This window comes from Hippocampus guttulatus, chromosome 5 (genome assembly GCF_054856545.1).
Source record: "Hippocampus guttulatus isolate MCC_2025c chromosome 5, RoL_Hgut_1.0, whole genome shotgun sequence".
Classification (NCBI taxonomy): domain Eukaryota; kingdom Metazoa; phylum Chordata; class Actinopteri; order Syngnathiformes; family Syngnathidae; genus Hippocampus; species Hippocampus guttulatus.
In genome coordinates this window covers 18,125,002-18,142,466 of record NC_141265.1, presented here as the reverse complement: position 1 = coordinate 18,142,466, position 17,465 = coordinate 18,125,002, and the positions used below count along the sequence as shown (strand labels likewise).

At 45.2% G+C, this 17,465-nt stretch overlaps 1 protein-coding gene across 4 annotated transcripts in view; it reads left to right on the top strand.

Moving 5' to 3' along the window:
* arb2a (ARB2 cotranscriptional regulator A) overlaps window positions 1–17,465 on the top strand; it is a 166,814-nt gene that overhangs the window by 14,453 nt on the left and 134,896 nt on the right. For all 4 annotated transcript variants that reach the window (XM_086110726.1, XM_086110724.1, XM_086110725.1 and 1 more), the window contains exons 5-6: window positions 1,126–1,191; window positions 2,642–2,833. In XM_086110726.1, coding sequence (XP_085966852.1) covers window positions 1,126–1,191; window positions 2,642–2,833 — 258 coding nt within the window. The remainder of the gene's footprint in view (window positions 1–1,125; window positions 1,192–2,641; window positions 2,834–17,465) is intronic.

Below are 17,465 nucleotides of genomic sequence, written 5' to 3'. Positions count from 1 at the left end.
ACACAATCGAAACCTCCCGCGATTCGTTCTGTCTAATTGTCTGTGTGCGGCTCTCCTGGGCTGAAGCTGTGAGCACACTGTGGCGTCGCGCATGCGTCTGTTTCCTGACACAATCATCCATTTTGAATGCGTGTGTATTGGGATAGACGCGTGCTGACGCTTATGTATGGGCACACCTTAAGTTCAGAGGAGCCAATCAGCGCATCGTTATCGCCGACATGCCCTGCTCAGCCAGGGTCTCCAGTTAGTCAAACATTATACACACACAGTCGCGCTGCTGCGGTCCTCTGCAATACATCTGTTAGTGCACACAAAGAACACAACGGATAATTTTAACAAGCAATCGCGGTAATGCGCAGATTATAGTCCAAAAATATAAAATGTATAACGTAAAAATCACTTTATAATTTATTATTGTATACAATTTGCCTAGGGTCCGGACAGAGGAGGTCGGCGGTCCGGTCGTGGATCGCGGTCTGCCAGTTGAGGAAGACTGATCTATATGAATGAATACCTTTAAAAAAAAAAAAGGATGAATGTTCAAACATAGCAGTGAGCTTGCAAATGTCTCCTGACCATCTAGTAAATATCACTGCTGTAAGACGGTCCCCGCTTGATCTTGTTTGTTTTTTTGAGCTCAGTTTGCTCATCACTCGCAAGCGTGACTTGGAATCGGACTTGGAGCTGTGGCACCGCCACTAAGACTCTTGTTTCCTCATCAGGCCAATACTACAAAACCAAGCTAAGCAAGACAGGGTGGAAAAAAAGAAAAAAAAAGACAAATTGAATAGAGAAGTTGTTAACGTCACTGAAGCATGAAAGCCTTGTCCTGGGGTTGGAATGACTCCTATACAAGGTTCTTTAGTGCTGTGGCTGCAGGGATAAACATAACTTACATCAGCCTTTTTCTGTACTGGAGATTTCCTTTCCCGGCACTTACAACCTCAACCCTCTGAAGCACATAGGCCATAGTGGAAACATGGGTTTGCAAAATTTTTATTTTTTTCAAATACCTGGGCTACTGTCTACGCAGGGAACATTATTTAGTTTCTATGATCGGCATTGAAATGAGGCCATCAAAATTGTTACTAATGTCACATCCTTTTGTGCATTCCCCCCTTCTAGATTGTCACTCAGCATGTTTATGAGCTTCTGGAGAAAAAGTGCAACATGACGAAAGCAATCCTACCAGTAAGTACTCAAAGTGAAAGGAGGCTTTTTTTTCCCCTTCCATTTTTGTTGATGCCCTTGAAGCGTAAAAGGACTATTAATTATGAAAAGTGACATAAATGCATCAGCTTCATCGTGTGATGGTGATATTGAGTTTAAAGAGAATGTGAGGGGAAAAAAACCCAAACAAGATGAAGAAAATGAGATCGTAAGGAGTAAGCTCTTTTTCCACTTTGTCCACGTCTTTCTTACTTCTTTGTCTTTCTATTGCACCCCCCACACACACCCTCCCCTCCTACAGTTCGCCCAAATCTTTTGTGTAAAAGTGTCTCCTCAACAAATTAACCGTTTTGTGACGCGTCATTTCAAAGGCTTGACGCCGCCGCATGTTCACGCTTAATCTGTTTTGCATTCATGTGCTCGAAAGGGGGACTTCCTACTGCCATGGTGGCCATATTCTTTGACCAGATCATCCGAGCTCAGCGTGCTCACTTGATCCCTTTCATTTGTTGTTGAAAGCACGTTTCCCTGTCTTCGCCTCTACATATAGCCCTCCCCTATCTCTTGCCTTCTTTTCTGCATCTATAAAAGTTGTGATCATTTTTCAAGCTGCATTTATAGGAATGTTAGCCCTAGCAGAGTTAGCAGCAGCGCTAACAGGGTACATAAATCAACCGCTAGCTAGGGATTCAGCGCCTTTCATCCCACCCCTACTGGTTTATCTTCCTCGACTATTGATATCATTATTCCCTTGCAAAATGGCTCTGTTGTGCTTTTTTTTCTTCTTCTTCTTTCTTTGTGGCCCACCCGCCTGAGTGCATATGGCGTATGAATTTGTATGTTAGTGGTGGGTCCCGTCCACCTGCGTTGCATTGAACTTGTGACCACCGATTTTAAGAAGATTAACTGAAGCCAAGTATAGTGAGAGGGAATGAGGGAGCACCGGAGAATAAAAGGGCAAGATTTTCTCCCCCACTCAGTTGTCTTTGTCTGCTTGGATTAAGTTCTTGCAGCTGCCACCCATGGCTTTTATGGATGGCGTTTGTGTCCTTGTCTCCAAGGGAGTGCATGCACACAGTCACTTATCCCTTTTTTCTGTCTGTATCACTTTCTGTCTGAGTTTTAATCACTCCGAGGCTGTTTGCTTGTCATGATTAGCGTGATGACGCATGTTAGCGCTCTAATACATAAAATCCGTCGAGGTGAAGGCTGTTGCTTTGTCAACTCATCTCATGCGATTCGCCAGACTTATCACCATCACGTTTTTCCAGCAACATCAAACGAAGCTTTGAATGTAGAATCACAACTTGACCTCCTTAAATGGAGTGAAACGTTATGATATTTGAAACCATGGTGCAAATACTACAAGCGATATGCATAACTGGAAAAGATATCTCCTGACAGGAGAGCTTTTTGGGCTGCGATTCAAACAGCAATGTGACTAATTCTGTTTTTCATGTTTTCACAACAGGTAGATGCCGCTGTGGATGAGCCCACTAGTTTTATCTACCTAAGCCCCGACGCCTTGTCCAATCCATCCAAGCTCCTGGTGCTGATCCAGGGCAGTGGTGTGGTGCGGGCCGGTCAGTGGGCCCGCAGACTCATCATCAACCAGGACTTGGACTCTGGAACTCAAATGCCCTTCATCACCAGAGCAATGGAGGTAGGGGATTTTTTTTTAATTGTTGTCATGTACTGTATATGTATATTGCATTGCGAGCATTTACTATGTAGGCATTATTTCTCATTTTCCAAATGCAAAGCACGTACTTCAAGTGCTGTCAAGGTTGTTGCCACCTTGGATCGTTAAAAATTTGCGGCACCGTTGAAAGCATTGGGTTGTTGTTTTTGTTTTGTTTGTTTTTTTGGTGTCCCAGCATCACTATACCCCTGTACACAGAGCTTGTACAGGCTGTCGATGCCAGATGCCAGGTCTGTAAATGCATGGTACGATGTGGTGGAAGAAAACCCTCAAACAGTTTTGGGATAAACAGAATATAATTTGTAAACCGGACCATCAAAAACAAAATATGTGGACAATGGCCCATCTGATACATCTGTGTATACTTGTAAGAAGGAATAAGACATTTCTTGTTTTTTTCTCCCATACCATGTCATTTTGGACATGTGTTTAGATATGGTAAAAGCAAGCAAAAAGGACCTCTGCCTCTCATATTATTTTCATCCCCACCTCTATGCTCATTTGTCAAGCCTGGCCACCCCTACCTGTGTAATTTCATTGGCCTGCTGTTCAAATTGACTTAGGGGAGGGATCCTGTTCTCTCCGTGTCCCTCCAATGCGCCCATCTGAATGCCATAAAGACTTTCACTGCTGCGTAAAGCCCCCTTCCTGCTGTGTACAACTTCAGGAGATGTTTGTATTGCGTGCCTGCGAGTTATGCTAACCGATGATTCAGCGATCCAGAGACTGTCTTTGAAATGCGTTTACCCGAGCTGGGATTGCAGTGGAAGGCAACACCGTGCTGCAGAGAGCAAACGTGACAGGCGGGATCTAGAGAACATGGTAGTACGAGTCTTGCTCGTTCATCATCGTAAACAAGGAATCCTGTTCGTACACTCTGACAAATCATCATCCAGGCGTTTACAACAGACGTGCCTTGTACTGAGGCATGCGCGGGGTAGACCGAACATGTACATTTGTTGTCGATTGGTGCTGTCTGCATCTATTATGGACATGTTTGCGGCTCAGTCTGTCATAGCATGAAATTTGTGCGAGAACTGGTGACATCATTCTCTACCATTTGAGGAAAATGTCAAGCTTAGTTTCTACTGAATACACAGGTGTGCGGCGTACGGCCAATGGAGTTTGTGTCTAGTGTGACACATTTTTGACTCAGTGTTTGTGTTTTTGTTGTTTTGTGTTCATGTATTGTTTTGTTTGTTATTGTATGACTTGACCGTGGCCCATGTGCAGCACCTTAAATACAGCGAAAGTTGTTTTTAAAGTGCTCTCTAAATACAGCTGAGATGAGATTATACCCGATCGATTCATTGGCAAGAGATAAATCATGTCTATCCATACAGCGGGGATATTGCTGTCAGCCCAAGAATATTGTCTGCGAATGTACTGTACACATCTGTACCGTATTGGGCATACGTGATCACATCACGCTTCTGATGTTTGAAATTTTGAAGCTGCTTGTGCAGATCGCGTGCATGCCGGCTTCATGGCCCTGCGTGAACACGGAAGTGGTGCTGCTCCTGTAGCCTTTTGTCAAGTGGCAGGGAAGAAGAACTTAGTCCACTGAGTTTGGGCAAAGGGGTGGAGAGAGGAATCTGATATGAGGAAAAAGGAAGTTGGTGAGGATGCAGGTTTTATGATTGGCTTTAAGACAGCAGAGCGGGGGGGGGGGGGGGGTGCCGAGACAGGATTGAAGCAAGAAGAGTGAAATGAGAGGAAGGCGACTGCAAATGGGGTGGGACAGGCAGAGAGGATAGATGCTCGTATGTTATATATATATGTGTGTGTGTGTGTGTGTGTGTGTGTGTGTATATATATATATATATATATAGGGCGGCCCGGTAGTCCAGTGGTTAGCACGTCGGCTTCACAGTGCAGAGGTACCGGGTTCGATTCCAGCTCCGGCCTCCCTGTGTGGAGTTTGCATGTTCTCCCCGGGCTTGCGTGGGTTTTCTCCGGGTGCTCCGGTTTCCTCCCACATTCCAAAAACATGCATGTCAGGCTGATTGGACGCTCTAAATTGTCCCTAGGTGTGAGTGTGGGCGTGGATGGTTGTTCGTCTCTGTGTGCCCTGCGATTGGCTGGCAACTGATTCAGGGTGTCCCCCGCCTACTGCCCGGAGACGGCTGGGATAGGCTCCAGCACCCCCCGCGACCCTAGTGAGGATCAAGCGGTTCGGAAAATGGATGGATGGATGGATGGATATATATATATATATATATATATATATATATGCGCCTCTGTGCTGGCCTGAAGGACAGCACAGAGGCACTCATCCTGGCTGCTCAGGAGCAGGCCCTGAGCACCAGAGCCATTGAGGCCCAGATATACCACACCAGACAAGACCCAAGGTGTAGGTTGTGCAAAGAGGCACCTGAGACGATCCAACACATAACTGCAGGGTGTAAGATGCTGGCAGGGAAAGCCTACATGGAACGCCATAACCAGGTGGCTGGCATAGTCTACCGAAACATCTGTGCGGAGTATGGACTGGAAACCCCAAGGTCAAAATGGGAAACACCTCCGAAGGTGGTGGAGAATGACAGAGCGAAGATCCTGTGGGACTTCCAGATCCAGGCTGACAAGATGGTAATGGCGAACCAACCAGATGTCGTGATCATAGATAAAGGGCAGAGGAAAGCCGTTGTAGTGGATGTAGCGGTCCCAAGTGATGGAAACATCAGAAAGAAGGAACACGAGAAACTCGAGAAATACCAAGGGCTCAGAGAGGAGCTGGAGAGAGCCTGGAAGTTAAAGGTGACAGTCGTGCCTGTGGTGGTCGGAGCACTCGGGGCAGTGACCCCCAAACTAGATAAGTGGTTGCAACAGATCCCGGGAACAACATCGGACATCTCAGTCCAGAAATGTGCAGTGCTGGGAACAGCAAGGATACTGCGCAGAACCCTCAAGCTTCCTGGCCTCTGGTAGAGGACCCGAGCTGAATAAGGGACGGACACCACCCGAGGGGGGGTGAGACGAGGATTTTTTTTTTATATAGGGAGAGAGAACGAGTAAGCAGAAGGCAAGCTTCTGACAGCTCCACTACGGGGAGAAGGCCTCTTAATGACAGCTTATTCCTTCATGATTTCAGTTCCTGACAGTCGACAGGTTTGCTTGTTGCACCATGGCAGCTGTATCATTACCTTCTGGCCCTGCCACTGCTCTACATCCTGAGACTGAGACGCTGGAGGGGTGGGCGCTGGCTGCGTGCTTTCGGAAGGGCGGCGGGAAGAAAATCGGTCAGAATAATCAAGAAAGAAGTATTGAGAGACGGGGGCATTAGTTGTCCTCTTTGTGTATACAGTACAGTCGGTTGGAGTTGTCCTCCGTGTGCGGTAAATGAAAATCGTTGCAATCGTATCACTTTCGATATTCCTTGATATGTTTATCAGTAAGACCTCTGCAATTTATTTTACAGATGGCAAAATCATGAATTGGCAATTACTTCTCGCTCGAAGTTTGAGTATCGCTCGTCAATGTTGTGACCAGTGGTTGTGTTGGCTGCTAAATGCTATATTGGGGTTACAGGTCAAGAGCTATAAACAAATCATTCCACGCAACTCAGATACGCCAACTTTCTTTCTCCTCGTTCTCCAAGCCTGCACATTTTTTTGTCGAGGCCCTGGCCAGTAAAGGCAGTCAGCTCTGTTGTATAAGTCTTGGGCCCACAGACAGCAATAATATTGTCCCACATTGTTTTTATTCCACCATGCTGTGTGTGGGTCTTTTTTTTTTTTTCGTTTTATTTTTTTAGACTTTTATTGGCTACGTGTTTTTTTAATCTGCACATGCGTGTCACTTAGTAAATACAGTACGTTCTATATGTCAACTGGCTGTTTTTGCCACGCTGCAGCCAAGAATTCGTTTCAGCCTATCGTGTCGAAATGGGCCAAGGAGCAAAATATTTCTTTCAAATGTGCCTTATCACGCAAAGCGCATTGACCATAGATGGAAACGTGCAGCCAGAAACGCTCAGCACGCAATGAGTCTGAATGTAGCATATTTAAACCAATCATTGCCCCACTCTGGTCTCTGACCGAAGCCACGCTAACCAAAAGTTGGTTTCTATTTGTTGTTTCTTAAAAATAAAATTACAGATGGGGCCAGTGAGGGCTGACTTTGTTGACAGGTCATTTCAGTGCTGTCAGGTCAGACTGACTATTTTAACAAAAATGACACAAGTACCCACAACAATAACTTCTTCCTAACAGTATAATTTTTCTCCACTTTTAAGGGTCAAGAAAACACCCAAAGCAACGAAAAAGTCCAGTTGCCCTCAATTCAACCTTTGCCGAATAAATTGTGAATCTGATGTACGTAGATCTGTGGCATTTCTCCACCCCACTCCCACTCTCACTGGAGACCCCTTGGCAAAGTGAAAGGGGGTGTGGTGTTTTCAGAAGGGTGTCAAAAGCCTTTGGATTTGTATCTGCTCTTTTTCAATGGGAGGCTGAATGGGGGCATTGAAGCAGACCAACTCAAACACTCACCCCAAAAAAATCCTCTTTTAAGTCCTGTCATGTGACCTCCCTCCACCCCCTTGAACATTTTTTTTTTCCATCAACCAGATGATGTCTTTTTCAACACTGCCCCTTTCGCCTGGGCCTGCATTGTATCACGGCCTTCTGCACTGAGTGGATGCCCACCTATCTATCCAATCACTATTCTTCCCCCTCTCCTCAACTCTCATTAGTTGCTCCATTTCCCCCCAAGCTGTGGTTTTGTATGTGTGCGTGTGAGAGGCGATGCGATAACATTGAATGTACAGCGTGTATAGCCTATCTCGTGGGCATCAGGTGGCTACAGAGGCCAGCAGGTATCATTCTCTCCAACCAACTAGGTTTAGCCAGAGGACAATTTCTCTGTATGTATGTGTGGTGTTGGTGGGGGTGTTGAAAAGCTGTTCTGACTCACTACAGCAACCAACACACACACGTGGGTGCGCACGTCCAGGTGGACAGGTCCCAGCACATCCCGCAGCTCAGATCAATGCACTTGACACCTTCAAAGGCGGGTGTTGGGCCTGGACTTGCTCTGGGGTTAAAACCTCTTTTAAATAGCCTCCCGCGGGAAGGCGGCTGTCAATAACCCACCATAATTACCGGGGCCAGGCCCGCCAAGGGCTCGGCTGCACGGGCCAAATTAAAAATTGATCAGTGGGAGAGAAAACATTATTTTGTGGTGGTATTCCCTTCGTATGTGAAATCTCATCAACTGGGATCCAAGCTGTATATCTGGAGACCTATTTATCTATCTTCAGCCCACTCCCCATGTCCAAATGAATACAATAAAAATGCTGTCCCTGTTGTTTAAAAAAAAAAAAAAAAAACATTTGCATATTAAGTGTTTTCCAGCACGCGTGTGCATGTGCACTTGCAGTGCGAGGCTGCATGAGCGCGCCGCTGATTGTGCTTTGGTTTTTGTACATCATCCCCGTTGCGTTTGTGTGTGTGTGTGTGTGTTTATACGTACACCTTGTAGGAGGCAGTACATTGATTGTGGGAGTTTTTCTTCGTGGGGAGCCTTTGTTTGACAGTCAGAGGATGATGTCAAGAAGATATGTACATCCTCAGGCTCCCTCCAGCACGCTAACGTTTAGAACATTATCGCAATTTTAGCAAAATATTTGACGTGTTTTCTAAACACAATGTAGGCATTTTGTAGCAGTTATTTCTGTCAATGTGGATTGGCCTCCTTGGTTATCATTTACTCTTTAGTGGTATCTCAAATATCTGGCAAGCTTAAATTTATTTATGTTCTTTGTCAAAAGCACCCTAAGAATCTGATGTTCGAGACAAAGGCATATTTGGTTTGTTTAAAATTTATGGCGCAGCATACATTTTGCGTGTAAAATGTGTCATGAAGTTGTGAAAATGTCACATTTGGTCGCTAAGGAGCAACTCAGGAAGCTGAGAGGGGGCTCTTTTCAGCACTCTCATTTCAAAATATAAGTAGCGCCGTCTTCCAATTTTCCGAGAATAATCTGACAAGAGACGGGGCAGTTTGGCAGTCGTTAAACACTTGGCAGCCTTGAACAGGTGTGCCTGCTGGTGGGAAACACCCTTCACTCCGGCTGGGGCTGGAAACAAAAAACAGACTTAACATAGGTTACCAGGTCAACTATATTACAACACGCCTTTTAATCGATTTAATGAGACCCTCGACCACTTTGCAGAACAGATTAAAGAAGAGTCCCTCCTCTTCTTGGATGAATTTTCAATGAAATGTGCAAAAATTCAACAGCTTCAGAGTTTGTGGTGTTCAGCCTGCTCAAATATGGAGCCCTGGGGAGGAGGATGCTGTTAACCAGCACTTAAAGAGAAGATAATTTGATCTAATCATGGAACATAATAACGGAGTACATGTTTATTAACCCACATGATACTTTTTCCCTCTTGAAACGAAAATAAAATCTATCATAGTGTCTTTTCAGTGTGTGTGTGTGTGTGTGTGTGTGTGTGTGTGTGTGTGTACAGTGTGTGAAGTGGGTACTAGTAGGTCATTTGCAGCTGGAGGCAGTGTGTGTGTGTCCCAATGGGAAGGTCTTGTTTAGTCTTTCCTCCAGAGAGCCCCAGGCTGTGTGTGCTGGATGCCTCTTCACTCTCTCCTTGGGAACGCTTGTCTACGGCCAACACGCTAACCCCCCCCCCAAAAAAAAAAAGTACTCGCACATTAAAAATCCACCACAATCACTTGCACAATTTGTCAGCTTGTGCTGCGGCATGCGTGCGCGTTGGTGTTGTGTGCTTGGCTCCCTTGTAAAGTTGACACGTACCTTCCATCACCGCAGGTTTGTAGAGGTTAAAAGTGCTTAGCTGTGGATGTTCCGGGGGGAAATTGAGTTTTGTGAGGAGCTAGTGGTGAGCAGATAGGTTACCCCCCTTGTGCATTTACACTCCAGCGCGCACACACACACACACACACACACACACACAAGCTTACACAATCAGCCACTGAGCATCTCTCGGGTCATAGTTGAACCCTGCTGTACACTCATGCTCTCGGACTGTGTGTGGCACACTTTGATCGATGAGCGGAAACTCTGTACTTAAATAGAGGTTACCAAGGTCCTGGAGGAGCACGCAGGGTTTTGAGGCAAACAACACAACAAATCTTTCTGTTAATAGTTTTAGTGTCAGCTCTTTGGTTAGGAATGAAAATGAATACTCTAAGCAGGCTTTGCGTTTCCCAGGAAATCGGAGGCATAGCGTTAAAGAAAGTTTCGATGTTTGGAGCAATGTCCAGTCCTTTAGCACTCTGGATTATTTGTTACATTTAGCAAAGATGTTGTCTCTCATGCTACACGGGAAGCAGGCAAATTTGTGAGTCAACTTAAACTTGTGATCCAACATCGGTACGCTTACACAAAAGACAGGTTGCCATTCACAGGCAAAGGCCAATTTCAGGAGTAGTGATTCAGGTAATAGAAAAAAAAATAAGCTAACATTTTGCTCCCTTCGTCAACAGTCGCAAATGTTGGCTGCTCAGTGGGGTAGGGAGTTTCTGAACAAAAATTGCACACTATGCAAAAAGTGAAACAGTTTTTGTGTATTTTTTGCCCCATTTCAATGGATCTTGTGCTGCTTCTGAGGATATGCACCACTTGGCCACCTAGAAGCAATAAAATAAAATATAGATTTAAAGGGAATGTTAGTCGTTCCTTGCTGAGGATAAATAATGTACGCTAGGAGTATTGTTTGATTACCTGTCTACATGTGCTATAATATCCGTTTTTAAAGGATTTGAACAATCGGACACCGATGCTATTCATGAGCCAGTAGATGGCATTTACTACAGCATGTGGTTAATTGTTTTGGTTTTTGTAAGTCTCTTTTTTAATGTTTATTCTGACAGTAAACCTCCAGCAGGAGTTTGAATGAATGTTTCGCTATCTGCCAAACCACTGCTTATTGTAAAATGAGGCGAGTTGCGTTCAGTGCCGCCATGCATAGTTGAAATGTAAAATTTTGCTTGCAAGTTGAGGTTAAAAAATTTGCTGAGAGATGGCTCGGATCAGGAAAACATCCTACTGCATTTAGTAGACATCCTTTCACTGAATCTTTGAAGGCATTCAAGGACATACGCTTTCCTTAGTAACTCAACACGTCAATCATCGGCAAGTTTAAATGTGAGTGTTAACGTGAAAAGTGTTTTGTCAAGTATTAAAAGGGGTGGGGTTATTCATCAGGCGAATACAAAATGCATCTGTAACCTTTCAAAATAAATCTTTTGATTGTTTGTCTTGCGCAGTAAAATACTGACAAGAGTTTGACAATCTGCTTGTTGCCAGCTTTTTTCCCGCGTAGCTTGTCATCTGCTCATTCCCTGATTCAGCGCCAACCCGCGCATTTGGTCTGGCTCCTTCCCCCCTTTTCTCAGGTATGACGATGCCGGCGATAGGTGTTATTTTCCTGCCGTATGCTGACAGCCTTTCCTTTAACCCTCTCAGGAGCAGGCGATGCCATGCCTGGCTGACTTGTTTGCGCTGATGTCAAGTTTTAGCAGTTAGCAGGCAGTTACCATATGCCACTGTGCGGCTGTCGCCCCCGATGTCAGTCAAACGAATGTCATCCGTAGCTCTGAGCGCGCGCAAGAAGCTGACGCAAGTGCAGTGGCAAAACACACACATTCACACTACCTTGCAAAAAAACCCAAAACAACAACAAAAAACAAAACACACATAATACAACTGCAGCAGAGCAAACACTCAACCCAAAGTAAGATTATTTAGATCAATTTATTCAGCCCAATTTTTCCTCCAAACGTCCAACTGTCAAAGCGCACCTTGCTGCGCTCTCCCTTTCTGTATTCCGCTTAACTTGTTGGCCGTTCCTTTCTTTTCTCCTCTGAGTTGAGTTTTTGCTCAATGTTGTCAAAGGTAACGTGGCCCTACAGCTATCTGTTCATTTTGACCTTGCTCAACACACCCCCGCCGCTCTCTCTCTCTCCCTCTCCCATCTGAATTCCTCTTATTCTTTCATTTTTCTTCTTCTTCTCTTTCTAAGGTTCTAGTTTGTAGTTGGTCTCTCGGGCCGCTTCTTTGGCTAATCACCCAAAGGGCATCAACTACCCGATGTGAGCCAGATCAAGGATTCTTTCTTTCGCCTCGAGTGAGCATGATATGTGTCCTGAAATGAACTTTTATCAAGTTATGATCGATTCAAGCAAAATTGGAGTGAGTATGCCGGCAATAAAACATTGGGAGCCTTGGATATTGGTGGTTTGTAAGCTGAAGACGTATGGGTGGAAAAACGTTCTACTTTTTGGTACACATTTAATTCATCTTCATAATCTGGTTGGTTATGTAAATATTCACTTCTTAAATCATGACTCTCGGTCAACTGTCGACTGCACCACGAAATACCACGCGAAGAGGAGGGGGATGAGAAAGAGCGAGGAGCAATGTCTCAGACCCAAAGCGTGCTCTGGTTGACTGCAGTGGCTTGTGGTGACCTAGTTGCAACCTCTTTGAAGTCCACAAGCTGATCTATCTCTCTCTCCACAGGCTGCAGAGAAGATCTGCAGCTTTATTATAGCAGCAATGGAAAAAGAACAGATGAATCCAATTCTGGGGGTCTTGAACGTGCCCTAAGCCTCCTTGGCCACTGCTGCATTTCAGTGTTTTGTGCCATTGTTCACACATTGCCAAGCATATTATTGTGAGATATTAGATACTGGATTTGTTTAGTGTTGTGTGTGTGTGTGTGTGTGTGTGTGTGTGTGTGTGTGTGTGTGTGTGTGTGTGTGTGTTTGCGTACGTCTGGAACGCATAGCTGTAATGTCAGGCCAAAACACAGCCTTTATCCTTTAGCCCGCCACACGAGACAGTGGTGCATTGTCAGGAGACCTGGCCTAGAAAAACCTGATCACTCCACATCCAGCCCCCCTTTGCCCTCACCACGCTGCCAATGCTGCAGTCTTGACTCTGTGTGTGTGCGTGTGTGCGCGTGTGCGTGTGTGCGTGTGTGTGTGTGTGTGTGTGTGTGTGTGTGTGTGTGTGCGCGTGCGTGCGTGTGTGTGTGTGTGTGTGACCCATTTCAGTCACTGGTGTCGGCAGCATGCCCCTGGAGAGGGCCTGCATGTTATTGCATAAAACCCTCACATGTGTTCTCTGTCTCATGTGTGGCTGTGAAGGGAAACCAAAATACTGGTCGTAACACACACACACATACATACATACATACATATATATATATATATATATATATATATATATATATATATATATGTATGTATATATAATATGAACATTAACATTGGACAGTCTAGCATCCAACGATCCATTTTATCCTCACAGGGGAAGCAGGCGGGGCACACCCTGAACTGGTTGCCAGCCAATCGCATGGCGCACATCGACGAACAACCATTCGCGCTCCCACACACACCTTAGGACAATTTAGAGTGTTCCATAAACCTGTCATGCATGCTTTTTGGAATCTGGGAGGAAAACGGAGTGCCCAGAGAAAACCCATCCAGGTACAGGGAGAGCATGCAAACTCCACACAGGAACGCCGGAGCCGGAATGGAACCTTGCACCTCTGTCTGCACTGTGAGGCCAATGTGCTAACCAGTTGTCCACGTGCCGCCCAATTTAAACATTCCATCCATAAAACAAGATGTAACATAATAAATAATGGGTAAAAAATGCACATCGCTGTTTTCCTTGTGCCCTTTTATATTTGCTTATTTGCCTGAGTTAGCCCAGTGCCTTATGAAGTCTCATCAACCTTTTGCTTTGGCTAGATTGCATACAGGTACCCTCTGTGGCAATTTCAAATGACTTCATTAGCTCCCCAAAACACCGCCGCCTCTCACGTCTATCCTCTTCCTCCCTTTCCTTGTCTCCTTTTCACTTTCTTGAGAGAGAGAGGAAGTGATTGAGTCCATGTGACGCATTTTGTCCCTTGACGTGTGGTTTCACTTTCTAGGTCATGCTCTGGCTGTGAAGCTGACTGCCTATTACCTCACAGAATAAGATCACACACACACACACACACACACACACACACACAAGAGAGTGGCATGGAGTGACAGTGGGAAGTGTGCGCGCAATACATCCCGCTCCCCCGTGCAAACACACATGCCTCATTCTGTTAACTTTGATTGTCACATGTGCAATCTTTCGCTTCAGGCTACTTACGCCACCCATCGTTCATAATTGATATTCTTGTCATAGATGCAATATTTATTAATTACATAACCAAACAGATTGTATATAGCAGACACGCGGAAATTCGGTGGGTGGCTTTGATTGTTCGGCACGTTGTAATCCAAAGCGTTTTTTGTTGTTTTAGATCCTGAGGCGTGTATTCCCATATAAAGCGGCGAATCAAGGCTCTTGCTAGTTCTGAGAGTTTATCTGCGACAGCAAAAAATAAAAAAATAAAAAAATTGTAAGTGCAGATGCCACAGAATTACCACATGGGGATGCAGTGTGTACCCTCAAAAAGTATATCCTCAGAAACACGTTGGACATGTTAGCAGTCACTTCCAAAAACCATGTCAGAAGTTTCGTCAATGACAGCTGAATGATCCCCCCCCCCCCCCCCCCCCCCACACACCGCCCCCATACCTGCTTTTCTTTTTAGGCTGTCGTCTGTCAAGGTCTTGAAAGTTGAGCGGAAAAAGTTTTGGCTCCATAAAGCTTTACTGTAATGAAGTGCCCGAAGGAATGATATGACCACACGGATGTGATCAGTGGTGGTCATCAATGACTAAATGAGTTCTTGTGCCCTTCAGGGTGAGGAAGAAGATCTCAGGGGGATTTGGAGACCAATGAGCCTGTAAATTTCTGTCCCTTTAGTCCAGTTCTAACTCAGCGACTGGCTTCGGGCCTGCGTTAAAAACCCGGGCCTGCTAAATTAAGTTTGTCTGCCTGTGGCTTGACACACACGCGCACACATGCGGAGCTACAACCAAGTGCAATTACAGGCTCTCGAAGTCCGCAATTCAACTTGACTGGTGTGCACGAACACGTACTTTCTGACTTTCACTCTGCCAATATTCAATCCTAATTGGCTTTCGCTTGACCCTTTTCTCTTCTGTCTCTTGAGTAACCCTGCAGGCAGGCCTGTTGGTATGCTACTTGTGTCGGAAACTGAGGAGGGGGCACAAGGAACGGTTGTGGTCGTCCGATAAAAGCCCATGTGAGTCCCTTTTGTAATAGTGTTTGGATTGACTTCTTTTTTTTAATGTACTTCAGCTCTAAACAATAAATATATAAACATAATTAAGATGATACTGATTTTATTCAGTAAGCAAGATTGGCCGTGAATAGTGTTCATCAAACATTGATTGCGGCCACAGAGTACTCTGGGAAAAAAATAGTGTGTTGAATTTACTCCCTTTTATTTTGTTAAAAGGGTGCACACAATGGAATCATCTGGATTATGTTACATTTTTATGCAGATGTATCGCCGACTTGAAAAGCATATCAGGATCCAGATCCATTTTTTTTTCCTGCAACCACTTGATGGAAAAAAGAAAAAGTCAATTCATCACACTGCTTTTTTTTTCTTTTGATAACCTTGGATATTGAACACACAGTTTTGATCTGATGATGGATGATAATATCAAGACAAATGTTGGATTTAACCACTAGCCCCCCCCCCCCCCCCCCCCCCCAAAAAAAAGCACGCTCATTTCAATTTATGACGTTGTGAGCTTGGGTCGCTGATGGTGTAGTCGTGCACTCGCTTGATTTGTGTGCGGGTAACATGGGATCGGTTCCACTCAGTGTCAATGTGGGCGCCAATGGTTGTTGCTCTCTACATGTGCCCTGCGACTGACTGGCGACCAGTTCAGGGTGCCGTCCGCCTTTCGCTCAAAGTCGACTGGGGTCATTGGACAGGTCTTTTCCTTTTGGATGATGATGTCCAAATAGTTTGATGTAGTTTCTGTATTTTCACCCGCATGAATCCAGGTCATTTGTTAAGGGTTTCCAGACAAGGAGCCGCATTTCTCCTCTACGTCTACCTAAGGAGCTGTCAGGCGCTGTCAACCAGCTTGATCTACGCGTGCCTGCTCCTGCTGTATATAGACTCCCACGGGTCCCAACATCCTGCCAATCGATCGGCAAAGTGCGCGTGTGTGTTTGCATTTTGTTGATTCAGCTGGGCAGTGTGGGTGACACATTGAAGCAGGTTTTGGTGGGAGTCCCTGGTCTCCCTTACGCTGTGTACACCATCTGTTTACTCTCAACATAGACTGTCACCTCTCTCTCGCTCTCTCTCTCTCTCGCTCTCTCTCTCTCTCTCTCTCTCTCTCTCTCTCTCACTTTCACCCCTCCACCACCACCACCACCACCACCACCACCACCAAACTCCCCACCAATTCTCGATCAGTAAAATCGACTTTTAGTATTCATTGGAGTTAACAATTCAAATGTAAGAGAAGAACTCCGGGCGCACTTCCTGACGCAACCCACCCATTGTTTTTGTCCGGAGTTGTGACTGACAAAACTCAAACACGCCCCCCCCGTCTGCACACTAGGCAGCAGCCACTGTCACTAAACTACCAGTTTGTGTTTACACAAGAACGATTTCCTGACATTTCTTTACATTTACCACACACCAGCAACACAATTGACAAGATGATCTTCATTCACGCAATGCCATAAAAATGGCTCAAATTATCGGCCTCCTCTGCCCGTAACACGCACAGAAACACACAATCGCTGTAACGGTCATTGCTCCGTGAGTACTTTTGCGACTCCATTTCGGTTATTATTGCTGTAGCAACTACAAGTCTGAAGTTACACGATATTTGTCTCTTTCAGATCAAACATGTCTCTTGTTTCTTTTCGTATCGCACGTTTTAAAAAAAAAAATGGAGAACCAAAAGCGTATTTTGCATCGAAATGCACGTCCGTTTTGCCAGAGGTGCTGGCTGGAGGAAGTTGCATGAAATAACAGCAACAACTTTATCCCTATGATGACGCAGGATATGGAAGCATAAATTGACTTTCTGGAATCCAATTATTTTGAAGAGGAATAACAGCGAACACAGTCTCGTAAAGGTGATAGCTTGAACAACACGCCGCGTGCGGCATTTACATGCACTTTGAATAAAATATGTCTCAGCATTGTTAAATAATCATCTTTTCCACACCTTTCAAATAACTTCTTTAAACTGTGGGCTCATTATGCAGACGGGAGCGATGGGTTTTATAATGCCAGTCCTGAGTCTGTGCGTGATGGTATGAATTGATAGTTTACATACCCGATGCCAAGGGCACCACCAAGGGCTCATGAATGAGAGATGAAAAGAAAAAGAAGTGGAGCAGAGGAGGATAAGATATAGCCTCCCCCCCCCCCTCTCATCCATGCAACTGGCTAATTAGGCCTCTGCACTTAGCTGCAGGGACGGAGTTCAATAGTTCACCCACCTACCACTGCGCCATGCCCACGGTCAAGCGGGATTACCTGCCATACTGCCTAGCAAAGCCCAGTTTTACAAGTATGCATCTTGTTCAGCACCCTGGGAAAAAAAAAAAAAAAAAAGAATCCAAAGAGTTGGCTGAGATGGTTTAACATGGAAGCTGTTGCCATCGGAGAAGTTCTGCCAGGTTTCCATTTTAATCCATCACACCTAT